Source organism: Camelus bactrianus, chromosome 13, assembly GCF_048773025.1.
Source record: "Camelus bactrianus isolate YW-2024 breed Bactrian camel chromosome 13, ASM4877302v1, whole genome shotgun sequence".
NCBI classification, from domain to species: domain Eukaryota; kingdom Metazoa; phylum Chordata; class Mammalia; order Artiodactyla; family Camelidae; genus Camelus; species Camelus bactrianus.
Genome location: NC_133551.1, coordinates 42,610,689 through 42,629,809, shown reverse-complemented (window position 1 = coordinate 42,629,809; position 19,121 = coordinate 42,610,689). Strand labels below are relative to the sequence as shown.

The following is a 19,121-nucleotide window of genomic DNA, read 5'->3' as shown; positions in this document are numbered from 1 at the left end:
CAATTTAAAGCACCAATACCTACAGCCCACTTGGAAACTCCACGCCTGTGTGTACATCCAAGAGAAATGGATGAACATCTTCAAGAATAGCACCACTGATCTTAGCAGCCAAGAGCAGGAAACAACCTGAATGTCCTTCAGCAGGAGAATGGATAAACAAACTGGTATACTCAGAGAGGGGAGAGCTGTTACACAGCCATGGCTGAGTGAAGAAAGCAAGTCCCACGCAGCTTGAGGCCTTAAGAAGCTCAAAGGCAACTAAAACATAACAATATGCTGTTCAGACATGAATAGGAAGCTGAGAAAACCATTTTTAAAAATAGGGTGAAGGATGATACAAAACTCTAGGTAGCGGTTCCTCTGGTGAAGGGAGGCAGAGGAGACTTGCCAGCAGGGCTGTGTTCCATGGAGGGCTCATGGGCATTTTTTTTAATTATGTGTAATAATAGAGTAAGCAAAGGAAATAAAAGGCCATTCATGGTGCAATTATTACAGTGATCCCAATAAAGAATTGGGATTAATCCAATTCTAATCATCTGAGGTAGAAAAAGATAGAAAAATAGCTAACAAAAAATAAACAGTGCCTCTCCACCCCAATATGCCTCTTTACATGATGATTTTATGTTATAATTATAACCCCGGCTTTTTGGTGAAATCATGAGGTGATGTTTCTCGTAGTTACCCCTGTGGTGAGGAGTATAGGCTCCAAGTTGGCCAGACCTGGGTTCAAATCCCAGCTCTGCCATTTGTTAACCATGTGACCCTGGGAAAGTGGCTCCTCCCCTCTAATCCTCTCCTTCACAGGCCTGTGAGGTGACAATTAAATAATATATGTAAATGTAGATAAAAACCAACATGTAGTGTGTGTAAGGTCTGTAAAAACGACATGCCTGTAATGTATACACAAAGTCTGGTGTGTTGTAGGTGCTGCAAGTCAACATTTTGAATGAGTCAACTTTGATTCATTCAAACCTGTTTGTTGAATGAATCAAATGTAAAGCAGGGCCTGTGACAATGGCTGCCACTACATGTGACATGAAAACAGCAGGGAAATGGCAGCCATGAGGTGGAGCGCATCCCAGTAGTGGATGGGAACACGTGTGCTTGGTGCGGAGGGGGTAAAACCCATCACCTCCACCAGTGAGCCTGCCCAGGGCTAGGAGTGTTGGGGTGACTGAGCCTCAGACCTCACCTCAACCGCAAGGGGGCTGGTCATGGCTGCTACAGATCCGACTTCTGAAACCCCCAGGCTGCTGGTACAAGGAGAGGGCTCCTACCTGCAGGAAGGTCAGGGCTGCTCTCTGCAGCAGGCACTCTGCGTAGCAGACCTCAGCGTGGATTTCCTCTGTGGGGAGAAAACCAAAGCCCTGCGGCCTCCTGGGACTCTTGGCAGGAGGCTTCGGCCAAATCCTCCCCATCCCACTTACCACAAGGCAAAGGGAGCCTGAGTCATCAGCTAACCCTGCCCCCCCACCCTCAGCCCCAGGCTCCTTCATGGCACTCACAGCATTGCCCCGAATTAGCTCACATTCCCCCCACCCCCACCCAGAATGTCAGCTCAGGGCCCTGGGCCTTGTTCTCCAGTCCTTCTGGCATCACTGCAGGTATGGAGCACACACACCCTACAGTGCTGGGCAAGAAGGTGCCAAGCTGAATGGACAAACCCAGGGAAGACCACTGGCTGTGGGACTAGAGGAGGACTAACACAACCTGAGGAGTCAGAAAAGATTTCCAGAAGGAGGATATCTGAGCTGAAAAAGGGAAGAAACGATGAGGCAGGAAGAGCTTTCTAGGAAGAGGCCCAGGTGAACCAAACAACTCAGATGTCTGGGGACAGCTGAGCCACAGAAAGTTAAAGTGGGGTGAGGTGGGAGAGATTTAGAGGACGGGGAAAGATGAGGGAAAGATCTGCTGTAACGGGCCTTGAACACTGGTTGGGGATTGCAGATTTGGTCCTGTGGGCAGCAGGGAGCCATGGAAGGTATGAAGGAGAGAGTGGTACCATCACAGACACTGTTTCGTGCTGGAAACTTCAAGTGCTCTTGGGGTGAGGAGGGCCATTTGCCCTGGCACTGAGGGCCCCACATTGCTCACAGCTGGCTCCTGCCACCCCCAGGACTGCCACATGTGGTCAAGGCACAAAATGCCACATGACTCTGGCAGCCCAGACCGTCTCTTCCACTGCCCTCAGCTGTCTCATCTCAGAGTGTCTGCCTCTAAAACCACAATCCCCGCTGAGGCACATGAGATGACTACGATAATTAAACCAGCAAACCTAACTACGCCCACAATTCTAAGCCCACCCTGGCCTGAGGAGCAACGTACATGAACCTCGCGACAGCACTTTCTTTCCTGGATTTCCAGGCCCTCAGCAGGTAATGTCGTCAGATAAGTGAGTCTCACCTGCTCCCCACCTCACCTGAGACCACTCCTCAAAAGGCCCCAGGGCTGACCTACCTGTGTCCCAGCACGTAGGCCAGGGCCCGGGTCCCTCGGAGGATGCCTAGGAGGATAAATGCCCCTTCCCACCCTCCCTGGGCCTGGAACCAGGCTGCTTGGTGTTAGTGGGGTTGAGAAGATATCCCAGAAGCCACACCTTCCGTGAACTGGTCCATTGTGGGGCGGTGCACCAGGCTGCTGAAGGAATCTGTTACAGAGGACTTCCTCCGATGCCTGAAGAGGAAAAGGGGGCCTCAAGTCATTCAGGGGGACGAGCGAGGGGCCCAAGTGTCTCTGACCACATCTCCTGCCCTTCCCATAGGACTCCACACACTGAACTCCTGACCACTCCCCTGAATCCAGGTTTTCTCACACCCTTGCCCTTGCTTTTACCTCTGCTTGGAGCCCCCGCTCCCCTGCTCCCTCTAGCCTGGCCAGCCCTAGTCACCCTCCAGGGTGACTAGCATCACCTCCTCCAGGAAGCCTTTCCTTCTCTTCTGATTGGACCCCACGACCCCATGAGCTTCCCTGCATCATGCTGGGATGTTACTGTCTGTGCCTGTCTCCCATATCAGGCCATTCAGGCATCAGAGGGGCCGGGGTATGATGATTCCCCGGGTAGCCAGTGCCCAGCACAAGGCCTGGCCTAGGGTGGGCAGGAGTGTGTTCCAGTAAATGATGACTCCACCTGTGCATGAACACTAAGGGTCTATTCGTTCATGCGTTCAAGCAGTTAATGTGTACTGAACACCAACAATGCACCAGGTCCTGTAACTGATGTCTTTATTCAGTCCCCACAACAGCTCGGTCATCACACCCATTTTGCAGATGAGTAAAGTTGAGTCTGGAGAGGAACTTCCCAAAAGTCAGAGAGTTATGTGACAGAGCCAGGAATCGTCTCCTCCTGATCTAGCCTGGCCCCTGGAAGCCCTCAGTGACTAGCTCAGACAACATGACTCCTGAGACAGTGCTAACAGGGACAGCTCTTAGCACTTGGGGTCACATCTTTTTAACCAAAAGGAGCAGCACTAATAGTGGCATTTCAGGCAATGGGATAGGCCAAGGCAACAGAAATATGAGCCTCACAACCCCTGCTCCCTGCCCGCCCCATGGCCCCGACCTCTGACACAGTGACTGCGCCTCCTTCATCATGTTGCCAGCACGTAAGATGTCCTGGGGGTCAAACGTCATCATGGCCTGCATTTCCAGGATGGTGGCATACGTCAGCGAGTGGTACATGCTCTCCTTGGTTCTGCCAGAAAGAAGGGACAAGAGAAGGTCAACGCCTAGAACTCCAAAGTAGCCGACCCTGTGTCATCATCACCTACCACCCCCTCCCCATCCTGCATGGGGGAAACGCAGGTCCAGAGAGGGGATGGGACTCGCCCAAGGACTGACCCTTCCATGGCTGCTCAGGCGGCCTCAGATCCCAGCTCCTCTTCTTCTTGCTAAGTGGCTGTAAGTGACTTTTCGAATTTGAGCCTCAGTTTCTCACCCTTTCCAGAGGAATGGCAGCAGCAAGGCTGCTGTGAGGACTCCGAAAGGGCTTAGGAGCGTGCTGGCCTGAGGCCGTAATCCCTGCACCCAGGGCCTGCCTCTCGCCTTCTGCCCCACCTCCCACAGGCTGAGCCCAGGTCCTGTCTGTGGGGTCTGTTCTATCCTCAAGCCCTACCCCAGGCCTCCCCTTCCTTGTTTCCTGGACCTCACTGGCCTTGCCATCTCCTGCCTCTCCCCACCCTGTGTGATCCTGTCCTTCTCTGTTAAGCCCTCCCATGGTTTCTACATCCCATAGATAATGCCGGTGCCCAGGCGCTGCCCTCCTCTCCAGCCCAATCCTCTTATCATTACTGCTCCTGCCCCACAATCTGATCACACTCAATACTATACCCACACTCAACCACACACCCCTCCTCAAAAAGATTCCACACTTTTCTGCCTCCAGGTCTGTGTCCATGCTGTTCCCTCAACTTGAAATGCCCCCCCACATCCCCTGACTCATCTGTCAAGGCCCCCAAGTGCCTCAAAGGCCACTGGGAACCCAGGGCTCCCTCCTCAGGGAGCACATGTCTATAACTGAGGCACAGGTCACACTGAACTTCTATCAGCAGAGGCTCAGCTCTCTCTCAGATTGTGGGCACCTCAAGGACAGAGCTTATATGGGATTTATCTCTGTCTCAGCACCACCGTGACACGCCCAGTGAGCCAGCCTCAGGAAGCCTCCCCCTCCTGCCTCCCTGCTCCTCCATAGCCCCAGACTCTCAAATAAAGGGTGTGGTGGGTGGGAGTGGCATTTAGTCTAACGTGCGCAGAGAGCAACAGGCAATGAGGGTTGGGAACAATGCCAGTCCCTCTGTGTACCTGGGGGAGTCATGTGTCTGGGCCTTGATTTATGCTTCTGCAAAATGGGGACAATACTGCTGGCCCACTCAAGTCCCTGTTGGGCTGGCTGGGAATTACCCCGCCTGGCACACAGCAGATGCTGCAGCGGCTTTCACTCCCTTCCCTACACTCCCTCATTAATTATTTTCCAAACTCCTCAGCGCCAGGCTTATGCTGGGAACTTCAGGGGAGAGAGAGATGACTAAGGTTTATAGACTTGTTCTCTTGTAAAATCACATGACTTTACCCAGTTTCCTGCTTTTCTTATTCATAAAATACTTCTGTAAGTCAAGTTGCTTTTCTACTTCTGGGTGATTCTCAGGAGATACTATCCTTGGGAGTCAAAAGTTTATGAAGGAAACTGGACCTTGTAGCTGCCAGGACACCTCCCAGGTCTTTGCTAAGAACCACTTACCTGAGGGCAGTGGCTTGTGGAAAAGCAGACCACAGCCCACAGTGGGGACAGAACTCAGGCTTCAAGGTCCCTCAGACACAGGCCGGATTCCTGGCCTGGCTAGTTACAGCTGCGAACCTCTCTGAGCCTCAAGTTTCTCCTCTATAAAATGGATACAATGATCCTTCTCTCCCAGGACTTTGGGTGGCTTAAATAGGTCCCAGGCCAGGACCACAATGCCAATACTCAGTAAAAGTGAGTCTGAATCCCTCTGTGTCCTGCCAGGGTCAAGGGTTGTTGAAACATTGAGAAGGGGTTTCCCTGGCAGCACACAGACCCAGACCCCCCGCCAGGGAATCCCCTCCCCTCAGGCCTCTCCAACTCTCACCTCCCCTCCCCCTCCACAAGGTCCCAGGCCCAGGACTCAGCCCCACCCTCCCAGCCCAGTAGGAGGGACGCCCCACCTGGGCAGCTGGCAGGCAAAGTGGAATTTCTAGTCTGAGGCCCAAGGCCCCCAACATGTACCTGCAGTTGGAAATCCTAGCCCCTCCCCAGCCCACTACCTGGAGGCCCACCAAATATGGTCTGGACTGGAATTCAGGGCACAGAGGTATAACAACCCCAAGACCTAAGGCACCCCAAGTTTAGTTTGCACTCCACAAAGTTTTTGTTTGTACATGTGGCATCCAGACCCCTGGGAGCAACAATCTCCTCACCTCTGAGCTAGACCCAGCTCTGGACACGCTGCCCACTGGGGTCTCACCCATCAGACCAGCTGTCAAGATGGGAAGGGCACTGGAAGAGCCATCAGAAGAGCTGAGTGACACTCCTTAGCCACCTGGAGGTTAGCTGAGCCCAGTGGCCTCCAGCCCTTCCCTCCTCTGCCAGTAGCCAAGGCTCAGGCCCTTGTCAGCTACTGTCAGGCATTCCTGTCCCCACAATCAGGCCTATAGACTCTGCCCAATCCCCACTGCTCTTTCTTGGGAATTCCCTCCAGGCCCAGCCTAAGGCTTTAATTCCCGAAAACCTCTCTGGGTGAGGCTGCTCTAGGCTGGAACGCAGAGGCAGCCCCTCTGTCCCCAAGCCACTTTCCTTCATCTTCAAGAAAGTCCCCCAACCCCAGTTCCCACCTCGCTGCCTTCCTCTCCAGCCCAAGCACCTTCTGGGGGACTTATATCCCCAGTCCACCTGATGTCACCCTATCCTTTCCTTCCTGGGACCTGCCTCAGCTCTCCCTACTCCAGCCAGGCTGAGTGTCTCTGTTCCCCAAATACACTAGATCCTCATTCACTGCCAGGCCTTTGCACAGGCTGTTCCTCTGCCTAGAAATGCGCTCTCCATCTGGCTGACTCCTCCTTATCCAGCCTATCTCAGCGTAAATGTCACTTCCTCCAGGAAGACTTCACAGGTGTGTGATCTGTGTACAGTCACACAGGGCCATGCCCCAGAGGCCCCAGGCTTGGTTTAATGCTCTGTTGTCACCATCTTGAAATCCTATAATCCTTAAAAATCTTTGAACAAAGGATTCCACATTTTCATGTTGCAATGCACAATGGAAATTATGTGGCTGGTCCCAAAGCCTTCCTGGCCAGCCCCTACCCACACGAGTTGGGGTCCCTGTATAAGCACCACCCTTACGGCTTGTTTCACTGGTTCCCTGAGTGACTGACAGCAGCCCACGCCTCACGCAGTACTGCAGCCCCAGCACCCTGCACACTGCTGCCAGACACACAAGGGCACAGAACCATCCATGGGTGCCCAACCACCCCATCCTAGGGGTCACACCTTGACCTCATCATCAACCCAAGAAGAGCTCTGCTTCCAGAGTCCTAAGTGATACCACCCACTGCCCTACCATAAACTCCCTACCTTCTCTCTCTCTCTCTTCACTCCCACTGCCCCATCTCCTTACCTCCAGCTTGTTCTCCCTTCCTTACCCCCACCTGAGCTTCCTCTACCAGCCACTGTTATCAAAACCCTCACTGCTGAGCCTTCCAACCCACTGCTGCCCTGGTTAGGAACCCCGGCCCAGGAGCCACGCAACTGCCCACTTTCTCCACAGTGCGGCCACTGAGCAATGCAGGAAGCCTCCAGCCACAGGGACGGAAAAACACACTCCAAGCGGGGCCACCAACCTCAGCCAGGCCTGTCATGCCACTCAGAAACTTCTCCCCAATCCCTGTCACCACCCTCCTCAACCACAGCAACCCGGCCCCTTATTCTCAGCAGCAGGAGGCTTTGCCTCCTTCCTGAGAGGAATCCCAGGACAGTGCAGGGACACACCTTGAACTTGCTGTACCCACCCCCCAACCCCACACACACATCTGATCTCATGGTAGAGGAGGCAGGCATGAGGCCTTCTGTCCAAGGTAAACTTCTCCACCTGCTTGAGATCCAAGATGGCCCAGAAGGCAGAGCTGTGGAGCTGATGGGGCCTGGATTTGAATTCTAGATCTGCTACCTATCAACCATGACCAATTTTTCATCAAATGAATGGAGTAGCTATCATGTTCCAGAGATAGTGCTCCGGGACAGACAGCATGAAGTAAAATTAACTAACAAGTGACAAAGGGAGAGCAGAAGCTGGGTGGTGGGGGCGGGAGGAGCTTGGTGAGCCCAGTTCCTCCCCAAGGGCAAAGTACTGATAACAATGAAATGAGACTGTGTGTACAATGAGGAAAACTGAATGAAGCTGAGCCCCAGCATCTTTTGAAGCTTCAGGGGCAACGAATGTGGAGGGGAGGTCATTTTTTAGCAAGAATTCTTTTCTCTAGACCAATGGCTCTAAATAGAGATGGGGAGGTATTTTTACTGCACCCCCACCCCCAGCCCTGTCCTTCTGACATTTGGCAATTTCTAGAAACACTGTTTGGTTGTCACAAGAAGGGGTGGGGAGTGTGCTAATGACACCCACTGTTTGAAGGGAAAGCTCTTAAACTCAAAAAGAAAGATCCTTTTCTGGAATGGGGCAGGGGTTCAGATAAAGAAAAGCTACACTGCCTCACGTGTGAGGTAAAAGTTAGCCTCACGGGAAGACTGTTCTCTCTGTGGTGCCTCCTTCAGGACAGGCATTGCCTCTGGTGGTGGGGGGGGGTGGCCTGGGCCGCAGGACCCCTAGTAGAGTATCCTCCTAAGGTGAGGGAAGGTGAGCCAGCCCCTCAGTGAGGTGGGGGCTGGGGGAGGGAGGAGAGCACAAGGAGGGTGGGGTGGGTAGTTGTAGACAGAAGCCACTTAGGGACAGACAGGTAATGACCAGGAGGGAAATGAGGCCGGGGAGCCTTCTAAGAGCACTGGGAGGGGACCTGGTTGTTCAGCGATAGAGCAGGATGGAAACAGGGTGGGGTTTGGCCTGTCACAGATGGTGGCCACACTCTAGCTGTAGATCCTGCCCTGCCCCACCTCAAGCCCAGATCCCCTCAGAGGGTGGAGTTGAGGTGTGGGGATGCTGCCCAAGCGACTGTAGTAAGACTCATGGCTATGATGCCCCAGAACCCCCACACCCACAGTAGCTAGGCCATTGACCCCAGACAGGAGAACCGTGGGTCAGTCGGGTCTAGAGAAATTGAACAGGCCAAGCTTGCGGACTTGGGAAAAGCTGTCCCCTGCATCAGCACTTGCTTTCCCTAGGGGTCTGGGGGCACCAGTTGTGGCAGAGGACAACCTAGAGCTGAAAAGAGGGGATTAGGCAAGTGGACCGCAGACATGATTGGATCCCTGTCCCTCACCCCTATCCCAATCCCAGAATTCAGGCAGCCAGGGATTCTCTGTCCAGGTTGAGGAGTGAAGAAGCTGACACCTGGGGTCTGCTCTCTGCCAGATCATCCCAAAGCTGATCCCACCAATTACAAAGCTGCTTGGCCTGGACTTTCCAGTCGGTCATTGAGTGAATTTGCTCTTAAGTATGACCAGACAGGCAGCCAGGGACCAGTAGGCACTTCAGGAAAGTCCCTCATGAGGAGAGGACTCCCCCCATTACACAGAAAAAAGAAACCTAAAGAAATCTGAGACTTTTTAGGAAAAGAATAAAATATGTTAAAAACAGAATAATCTGTGATAATATTAATAAAAACAATAAATATTCAGTGGAACGCTTGCTATGTGCCAGGCCCTATCCTAAGGACACTCATGTTTTAAATATAGATATGAAGAACAGAGTGCACTCATAAACCAAGAACTTAGATGTTTTATGGGCAAAAAAAGAACATTCAGAGAACACTGAGGAGTATTAGGGGAATTAATCATATGATTACACACAAAAAAGAAAAATCGATGGAAGGATTTAATGTTAAAGCTGAGAAAGTCTCCTAAAAATCAGAGAAAAAAAAGATAAATAAATATGAAATTGAGGCAGGGGGTAGATAAGTAGCTTAGAAGAGAGCTGATCCAGGAAGTCCAATATCTGACTTAAAGAAAGCCCAGGAAACAGAACATGAAGGGATCATACAAGAGAATTTCCTAGAACTGTTTCCAAAATACAGAAAAACAAGGGAAAAGACCTACATTCTGGCACATCATTGTGAAATTTTGATTTGCAGGAATGAAAGAGAAGATCCTAAACATTTCTGGAGAAGGAAAAAAGATCAACGTGCCCAGTAAAAAGAATGAGGACTCTCGGGCTACAGGAGAAGCCAGTAAACAGGGCAGAAAGCAATGCCTTCACCTTTATGAGGGGGAGGGATTCTATCTGTGCAACTCTTCCTCAGGAAAGAGTTTCTAGAGGATACGCTCTGGGAAAATAAGGGAGGATACAAGAGAGAAAAAGCCAGGCCAACCAGATAGGAGAGAAGCAAAGGGGGTTCCAGGAGGCAGCTGGAAGGTGGCCAGTAGATCCAGGGGACAGGTTTCCCGGAAAAGGAGGGACTGAGGGCTTATCTGCTATGTCTGAGCATTTAGGGAAAACCTCATGACCTGATGGAGTGGTTACAAAGAGTTCAGATAAACGTATAGCAAATTAGGCAAATAAAAAAACAAGTCAATTATTAATTCCAGAAAGGAAATGTAATCTTACAATGTAAGACTTGTCCCTAGGATGAGCATAATTATGTAATTACAATAATGAAAACACTGATGACTGATTTAGCCAAATACTGTGATACAATGGCAGGATGAGGATGAGGGGAGGGAGGAGGGGCAGGGATCTAAGAAAGCTAAATTCTTGTCAACCATTAGGTGATATTTAAAAGCAAAAAGTAAACAAGAGTGTATTTTATGGTATGTGAATTATATCTCTACTTAATTTCATTTTTTTAAAAATTAGAAAAAGTTGTAAGTGAAAAAGAGCAGTCTAAGTGTATTATTTAGAAATAGGGCAGTCAACACTAGAAGAAATGACTAAACTACTGTCATCATTGCCCTAAAAGGCTTGAGTAAAGGCAACGCAAGTTTTTGCACTTCAGAGGAAAATAACAAAAAGGGGCTATTTTAGAGCTTGATTCAGTGGGGATAATAAATCAAAGTGGAGAAGACCACAAGAACCTAAGGAGAAGGAAGTCACAGTGACCCTGGGGAAGGCCCAGCTGTTCACGGCTGTGGAGTGGGGAGCCTGAGCCATTTTTATAGGAATCTCAGGGGTCATGGTGACTCAGAAGGCCAAAGGCATTCAGTTACAAGGGGTTCCTCTCACATAAGACCTCTGATTCTCCACCTGATACACTATCCCTACACTCACATGTGTGTGTGCACACACGCGCCCTCCACCCCCAACCTGGGCTGGAGCCTCACCTGGGCTTGAGGTAGTTGAGTGCTTCTGAGAACTGGTTGGTGAGGAAGAGGTCCAGGGCGGTCATGCACTGGTCCAGGGCCTCACGGAGGCTGCTCACAGGAGTCCTGATGGAAGAGACATGGCGTGACCCAGCAGCCCTCAACCCTGGTCCTGGCTGGAACAGAGCCTCCCAAGGCCCACTTGACCTCCCTGGTGGTCCTTGAATGAGTGTCACGAGCTCCTCCAGGTTGTTCACTGTGTACTAAGACACAAAGGAAAATTTGGACCTACCTCTAAGTGTTCCTAAATGTGGGAGGGGGAGCAGAAGGGGGTTGACATCAGAGCTGGTGGAAAGGATTTGTGACGGGCTGAGGATGGAGTAGGTGGGGTGGTGGTGCAAGGAAGCCTCAGGAATAAATTTATTGTCTTACCTCCCACAAGGGTAAAAGGAGTCTTTGTGGCCCTTCTGACCCATTGGGCTTTTCTGCCCCCAGTGCAGGGCACAGCCCACCCACTAAATCCCACTTCAGTCTTTCCTTCCTCCTGCTGCTCCAGGCCTGCTCCTGGCCTCCCCAGGCCTGCACTCTAGAACCCCACCGGCGCTGTCACAATGGGCCACAGCAGGCAGCCAGCCTGTAAGAGCTGCCCAGGGCTTTTATGCTCAAGGGTCACCTTCCCAGTGGCACCTCCAGCGTACCCAACCTACTTCCAGTCCTTACACTTCTACAGCTCTTATCATCCTCTGACTTTTTTTAAACTTATTTTTGTGTTTATTATCTGTCTCCTTCCACTAAAGTATAAGCTTCCTGAGGGCAGGAATATTTGTTTTGTTCACTGCTTGTTTCACCAGCATCAAGTATCTGGTACAAAATGGGCTTCTGATAATTATTGGTTAAGTTGGTGAATGAATGAATGAAGAGTCTAAGACCAGGAGAGCAAATCTCTGACCTTTCTGAGCCTTGGCTTCCCTTCTGAAAGATGAGAGATGATCCCAAAAGTCCTATCTGATGGTCTTGTAAACATCTCTTCACAAGGGGTTTCTTGAGGAGAGAAGGTGCCAAAAAGCTTCTCGATAATCTTGCTGAAAGGAGATCCTTTTCCTCAAAGGTTAGTTAAAAGTTCCTTCTCCACCAGGTAAACTCTAAACATATCTTAAGGCCTAGCTCTAATGTCTCCTCCACTGTCATGCATCAGCAGAACTTCCCAAGCAAAATGAAACATGTATTCAAAAGTATTCAAAACTGAATTCTTGCTTGTTCTCCCAAATCTGTTCTTCCCAGTCTTTGCCATCTCAATAAATAACACCCTCTACCAAGTTTCTCAAGCCAGAAATAGTCATCCTTGACACACCCTCCCCCTGGCCTCCGTCATCTACTTCATCAGTAAGCCCCATCAACTCTACCTCCTGAAGATCTCTTAATCCACTCTCTTCTACACCCAGTGCCTTTCAGTCCTGGCCACTCTCATCTTTACCCAGGTTTGATGGAAGACTCCTTCCACTCCTGCCCACTCCTAACTCTTCTCTCTCTCTTATCCCATTTTATTCCATGTCATGTCTCTTAACTCTCTTCTTTGCCATCTCTTTCACACTCTCTGTTAGATTCTGAGTGATTTCTTTAGATCTTTCATTTCAGTACTTCTCTTTAGGTGTGTCTCATCTGCTATGTATCCTGTCTACTGAGTTTTTAAATTTCAATGATTTTATTTTTCATCTCCAGAAATTCCACTTCCTTATTTTTCAAATCTGCTTGGTCATTTTGGGCAGTATTTTGTTCCCTACGTATTGTTACAAGTCCATGTTTGATTTCTTTACACATTTTAAACATAATCAGTTATAATCTATATCTCATCATTCTAGGTTCTTAGGCTCTGATTCTGCTATTTCTTGCTTCTGGTGTCTATTGCTCCCAGTGTCTTGTTTCCTTGTGTGTTTTACAATTTTACCATAAGCTCCTATTTGACTGATCCCAAAGGGATCTTGAAGAACCCATTCCTCCAGAGAAGATTTTCATTTACTTCAGCCAGGTTACCTGGGGTACTACTACCCTAAGACCACTTACATTGCTTTTTTAGTTCAGTATTTCCAGGACCACAAAGGTAGTGTATATTCAAACCCAAAATTTGTGTGAAGGCAGACCAACATGCATAATTTTCTAGGGAGCCTCTGTTCCACCAGAACTGTCATCTCCCTTTGCAGGTAGATGGGTACTTTTTTCTGGTCAATGCCCCTATTTTCTGAGGATGCCCTTTGAAGATGCAAGATGCATGTGGGGGTGGCAAGGAGGCAAGTTCAGCTCCTCATACTGTTGCTGGGTAGTTCCAGGACCTTATTTCCCATCCCTTACATGCCATTAAAACTCAAGGCTTAGGTTTCTGCAATCTGTAAATACCCTCAAGTTGCTGTGGCTTCATCTCATTTACCAGCCTGATTGCAGCTCCCTCTTAGTTCTTGGCTTGAGAGGATTTGTTACTTCTGTGGGAGCTCAGGAATGTAATTCAAAGGATGTACGTTGTAACCCATCCAGCCTCTAGGTAGTTTTTTTTTGAGGGAGAACGTTGGAAGCATTATTCCCTTTACTCCATCCCTCTCATAATAGCCTAAGCTATCTTTTCAAAACCCACGTCTGACCATGCCACTCTGGACTTGAAATCCTTCACTGCTTTCCCATTACTCTTAGGATAAACACCATGTTCCTTCCCAGGGCCTAAAAGGCCCCACTGGAAGCAGCCCTTGCTCCCTTCTTCATGAGACGGGAACAGGGTCTTACTTTAGGCCCAGGGCTTAGCTTAGTGAGTGGTGTTCAGCTCATTGTCTCTGTTGGATGAATCAACGAAGAGGCAGTGAGCACCTACCGCCCTGGGCACTTAACGGGTGTTCTCCCCCTGAGCCCCAACAAAGCCTTGTGAAGTGAGGTTATTATCTCCACTGTAGATGAGGAGACAGGCACAGAGGAGAGGTGAGTTGGCCAAGGCCATATGCCCAAGTATGGGTTCTAGTCCAAGTTTCTGCCCACCAGCTCCATCCCAGGGCTTCAAGTCCATTGTCCTGGCTTCTGTCCATCTCTAAACAATTCCAGAATCAAGACCCTACCTCCTATTTCTGCACACACCCCACACCCATGTCCACCCCTCATCAAGAAAAAGGTTCTACCTCCTAGGTCCACATTCCCTCCCCTGGCAGCCCCAGCCCCTCTTCCTCTTAACTGTAATGAGGGGGGTCTGCAGTGACCTCTCTCCAGACTAGGAGCTTCTTCAGGGCAGCCCTAGGGCTGAATTCCTTTCTCCTTCCCTCCCCCAAATACCCACTAATCTGGCTCCAAACCTAGGCCTGCCCTTGAGGAGCTCATGGGTTACAGAAGTGACAGATGTAGGCGGAGGCAGAGAAAGTCAGAGACATTGGGGTTGAGATCATGGGAATCACTGGGGGCTGACGAGGCCCAGAAGTGAGGGTGGGGCAATCAAGGAAGCTTTCTGGAAAAGATGGCCCTGAATTGAGGACAAGGTGGAGAAAGAAGTCCCAGAAGGGGAAGAGTGTGAGCAAAGGGCTGGAGGCACGGCACTACAGTGGGAAGGGTGCCCAAGCTGTCATGCAGCAGGTGGGGAAGACAGGGGCTCTGGAAGGCCCGTAAATGGAGGGGTGAGGTGGGGGCGTCCCAGCTAGCTGGCAAGCTCAGGCAGGCTGGGGACATTCACCCCATCTAACTTAATAATAGCACTAACAAATACCCATCACCACAGTAAGAATATCACTTCAGGTTATCTAAGTTGATAACTGCATTATTTCGCTCTATCCTCTCACCAGCCCCAGAGGGGCGTGCTCTTATCTGCATTTGACAGATAAGGAAGTAAAGACAGTGAAGACAGGAACCTGGTTTCCTCCTCCCAGGAACCTGGGAGAAGACAGAAATACTTTCTGCAAAAGCAACCTTTCCCCTCCCCTCGCTGTAACTGAGGTTTCCACTTCTCCACAGGCTGTCCCCAAGTCTTTAAGGCCTTTCTGCTCCAATCCACCCTGACAGGGTCCAGGCCAATAAATTCCTGGGCTCCTGAGTGGTGATGGTGACCGCTGGCAAGTGGGGGATGTTGAGGTGTGTGGAGCCAGGAGCATGGCTGGTGTCTAATACCAGGAGCTTTAGCATAGTGAAGGAGGGAGCTTGAAGCCAAGGTGAGAAGAGAACTGAAGGGTGGGAGGGAGTGTCAGGTCTGGAGGCTTCCCACTCTCCCCTTTCCTCCCACCTTCTCACTGCCTGGAAGCTGTTACCTTAGTGCCTGGTGGGCAGAGCTGGGTGGATCTGGGGGACCCTCAGTCCCTGCTGGAGATAGAAAACCCTCCTACCTTGATCCCAGGCAGGGTGATAAGGGGTGGGGCAGTGGAGGCATGGGAAGACAGTCACTCAGAGAGCAGGCTGGCGTCTGAGATGGCTTTTACTCCCTGCTCCAGCACTCAGGAGAACACTGGCTCAGGGGTCAGGCAACTTGTCCATGGGGACCTGTTAATTTCACAGTGACCTTTCTAAATTGCAGATATGATTGTGACTCTGCTTCTAGAGTCCTCCTTAGCTGAGGGAGTGATATGGTGCTGCCTAGGCAGCATGGCCTTTGGGAGTTTTGAAAACAGACAACCCTGGACTCAAGTTGCAACTCAGCAATCACTTGCTGGAGAAACTCTGGAAGGTTCTTTAACCTCTATGAGCCTCAGTTTCCACACCAACGAAATGGGAATGACAGTACCTATCTCCCAGAGTTGCTGGGAAGAATGATTGACAGAGTGTAAAGCACAATAAGAAGTATTCAGGTAATGTTAGCAATTTTTTCCCCTAAGATTATGTATTTCCATCATTTCTTTTACCAAGCAGCATTACTTTTCTAACGAAACCAAGTAACTCTACAAGATTGAGTGTGCAAACCCTGTGACCCAGTGATTCCGCTCCAAGGAACCTGGCAATCTGGAAGAGCATTCACACATGTGCAAAGGATAATCATTCAAGAACACTCACTGTTTGAATAGCAAGACACTGGGAACCACCACAATGTCCATCAAGAAGGCTGGATAAATACACAAAGGACGGTCTCTACCTCGGGTGGCATATCATACATCAGGGAGAGTGGGGACCAGGGCTTCAAGGATCAAGAGGGCTAAATCTCAGAAACCTGAAGCTGAGTGAGAAAAAGCAAGCTGCAGACTGATTCATGCTGTATGACCCCATTTACAGAAAAATTTTAAAGAACAACATTTTTTTAGACTTATACACAGTCAGCAAAGGAATACAGAGAATTGATAAAAACAAAATTCCAGATGGTGATTACCTCTGTAGAGGGAATGGAGTTGGGAGAGACAGAAGTCCACAGGGGCTTCAATGGTATCTGCCATGGTTTATTTCTTTAACAGAATATGAAATAAAGGGGGCATAATGTTAATATCTGAAAAAGCTTGGTGACAAAGGGATGGAGTTCATCTTATTATTTGCTATATTTTCTGAAAACTGAAAATATTTCAGAATTTTCTAAGTGATGGAAATTTAAATCTTGGTTTGTTTTCCACTGACCCTCATACAGGAAGCTGGGCCCAGAACAGGCCTCGGGAGTGCTTGCTGAGTGACGGAATGAGCATGGAGCTGCCATGCCCCTGCTCTGCTCGCTACAATAGCACTGACCAGGGTCAGGGGCAGATTGACCTGGAGGGCACACAGGTGACAGGTATGGTTTAGTACAAGGAAGACTCACCAGTGCTAGATGGGCAAGCTCACTGCCCCAGAGTCCAAAAGAGAGGCCAGAGAAGCCCCGGGGTTGTAGAAGGGACTCAGACAGGGATGTGAGTGTATAAAGAAGAGGGATGAATGCAGCTTCTAGCCTACAAGTTCAGGATTCTTTCATAGGTGCCCTGCTCCGTGCCTGTCTTCTCTCCTGAAAACCATTTTTCTCGGCCCAGTGGAGTAGTGCTCAAGGTTGGACAGAAGGGACTTAACCAGCTTCCAGATTTACAAAGACCAATCCAGAGAAGGAAGGGAACAGCCAGCCCAGCCTCTCTGTATTTTCCAAAAGAGGGACCAGAAGTCTAGGGAAGATACAAGACTTGGCCAAAGTCATACAACAAAAATGGTCAAGATAAGACTCACCAAGCAACCCTCCCCCAAGCCAGGGTGTCCCCCAGCCACCCAACTTCTAAGCCCTTAGCCTGGGACACACACAGGCCCTGTGGAGGCCTCCAGCTGACAGCTGGCACCAGCCTTGTCATTTCCCTGTTCTTGTGTTAGCTCTGTGGCCCTTGGCAAATATTGTCCCTGGTGGTGAGGTTCTGGGCAGAACGGGCGCCCCTCCCAGCTCACCTGGGCAGGATCTCCACCCAGCAACCTCCCAGCAGTCCCTTCTTCCAACAGCGGGGCTCCCAGCCCCTACCCTCTGAGGCCCAGGAATGGCAAGTGTTGCTCCAGATCTCCCAGAAGTTATCAGCTGTCACTGCTACAGGGGCAGTGGAGGAGTCCTGCAGGGTTCCTCAGTGGGGTGGGGATGGGCAGGAGTGCCATGCTGAAAGTGGCAACAGGAGCCCCCTGGCTCCTGCTGTGCCCAGTGGGCCTGGGCGGTTCCTACCTTAGCCTTTAAACTCCTCCAAATAACCCTGAAGATGAAGTAGTGTCTGGCATCAGACAAAGCTGGGTTCAAATCCTAGGCCGACCTCTCACCTCCTGGGAGACCTAAGACAAGTCACTTAAGAGCTATGCCTCAGTTTCCTCACCTGTAACGGTGATTGTAAGAACCACCTACAGGTGTAAATGCCACGAAGGACAAAGGCGGCTCTGACGTGGCTGTGGCCACAGCTTCAAGAGAAAGTTGAGACCCAGAGAAGAGAGGCTGACCCAGGGTCCCCAGCGCCTCCACTGCGCCCGCGCAGCCCCTTCCCCGCTCCGCGGCAGCGGCGGCACCCGGAGGCGGGGCGGGGGGCGCGGTGCCGGCCGGCCGGCAGGGGCGGCAAGCCGCAGTGCGGGCCGCGAGGGAGGCCTGGCCCGGCCCGGCACCGCCCCCCTCCCCCGGCCCAGCCCGACCCGCACCCCCGGGGGCCGCCCCAGCGCGCACTTACCCTGCGGGTGGGGAGCCCGGGGCGCCGGCAGTGGTCATCGCCGAGGCGGGCGGGCGGTGTGCCCCCGCCGGACGCCAGCCGCGGCCCAGGTGCTGCCGCCGGAATCCCGAGCGGGTGCTGTGCGGCCGAGCCGCGGACGCGGCGGCCGGGGAGGGGCGCGCCAGGGGCGGGGAAGGCGGCGGGGCCGGGCCGGGCCGGGCCTCGGTCTGCCCTCCCGCGCAGTGGGGCCAGGCCGACCGCAGACGCTGGCCCAGCAGCGAGCGGTGGGGTCTGCCTGCGGTCGGCCGGCTGGCGGAAGGCGCCCCCGCCCCGACAGGTAAGAGCCCCCGGCGCCCAAGGTCTGTGCGGCCCATGCCGGATACCCCGCTGCGCGCAGCCCCCGGGAGGGGAGCGGGAGCTCGCTCCTTCCTCACGCAGCCCCACCAATCTGAGCCCAGAAAGTTCTCCGAGACCGGAGGTCCACCTCCCGGCCTCCCCCCCACCGCCCTACTGCAGCGTCCCCCACCCGAAGCCTTCATCGTCCTACTGCATTGGTGGAGGGCATTCAAGCAGAGACAGATATGGCCTCCAGAGTCAGGTTTGGATTTTAATCCCACCCACTTGCCCACAGCTTGACTGTGTTTGCAGGAGACCAGAAGGCAGAAAGTAGTTCTGAGTTCAGCACTCAACTGCCAGCCAGCAGTTCACACTTCCCTCCTCAGATAATCCCTATAACTGCCATTTTACAGATGGGAAAACCGGGGCACAGAGTTCATGTGACTTGCTCAAGGCCACTCACCCAGTAAATGGCAGGCAAGTTGTGATTGGAACTCAACCCTCCTAACTCCAAAGTGCGCACTCTTACCCCTCTTGATCCCCTCTGCTCTGAATCCCTAGGGTCTATGTGGGGTTACCCATAACACTCCTCAGAGGCCTACTGTGTGCCCAGCCCCTAAGGCATGTGTCTAGGAACAGGGTTGAAGCCGACCTGGTCTGCTGGCAGAAAGAGCCAGTGGCCCATGAGGAGTTAACCAGCTACCACCTCCAGGCCCCAGATGCTCTTAACCATGACTCATCAGAGCACATGGCTGCCATTAGAGCTGTCCCTTAACAAAGGCAGGGGATAGAAGGAGGAGGGACTCCAGCGCCCCTGG

The 19,121-nt window shown here is 51.5% G+C and overlaps 1 protein-coding gene across 6 annotated transcripts in view; it reads right to left on the bottom strand.

Annotated features, from left to right (window-relative positions):
- The window catches only part of TTC39A (tetratricopeptide repeat domain 39A), a 47,085-nt gene that overhangs the window by 17,186 nt on the left and 10,778 nt on the right, over positions 1–19,121 (bottom strand). Inside the window, exons 1-5 of one of the 6 annotated variants that reach the window (XR_012511288.1) lie at positions 17,989–18,552; positions 10,934–11,038; positions 3,560–3,691; positions 2,597–2,673; positions 1,278–1,345 (exon numbers count right to left, since the gene is read on the bottom strand). Coding sequence is in view for 5 of the 6 variants with exons in the window: in XM_074376508.1 (XP_074232609.1) it covers positions 1,278–1,345; positions 2,597–2,673; positions 3,560–3,691; positions 10,934–11,038; positions 17,989–18,506 (900 nt within the window). In the remaining variant the exon portion in view is untranslated. Of the gene's footprint in view, positions 1–1,277; positions 1,346–2,596; positions 2,674–3,559; positions 3,692–10,933; positions 11,039–17,988; positions 18,553–19,121 lie in introns of those variants that run through there. The other 5 variants (XM_074376508.1, XM_074376506.1, XM_074376504.1 and 2 more) reach the window with 5 other exon arrangements.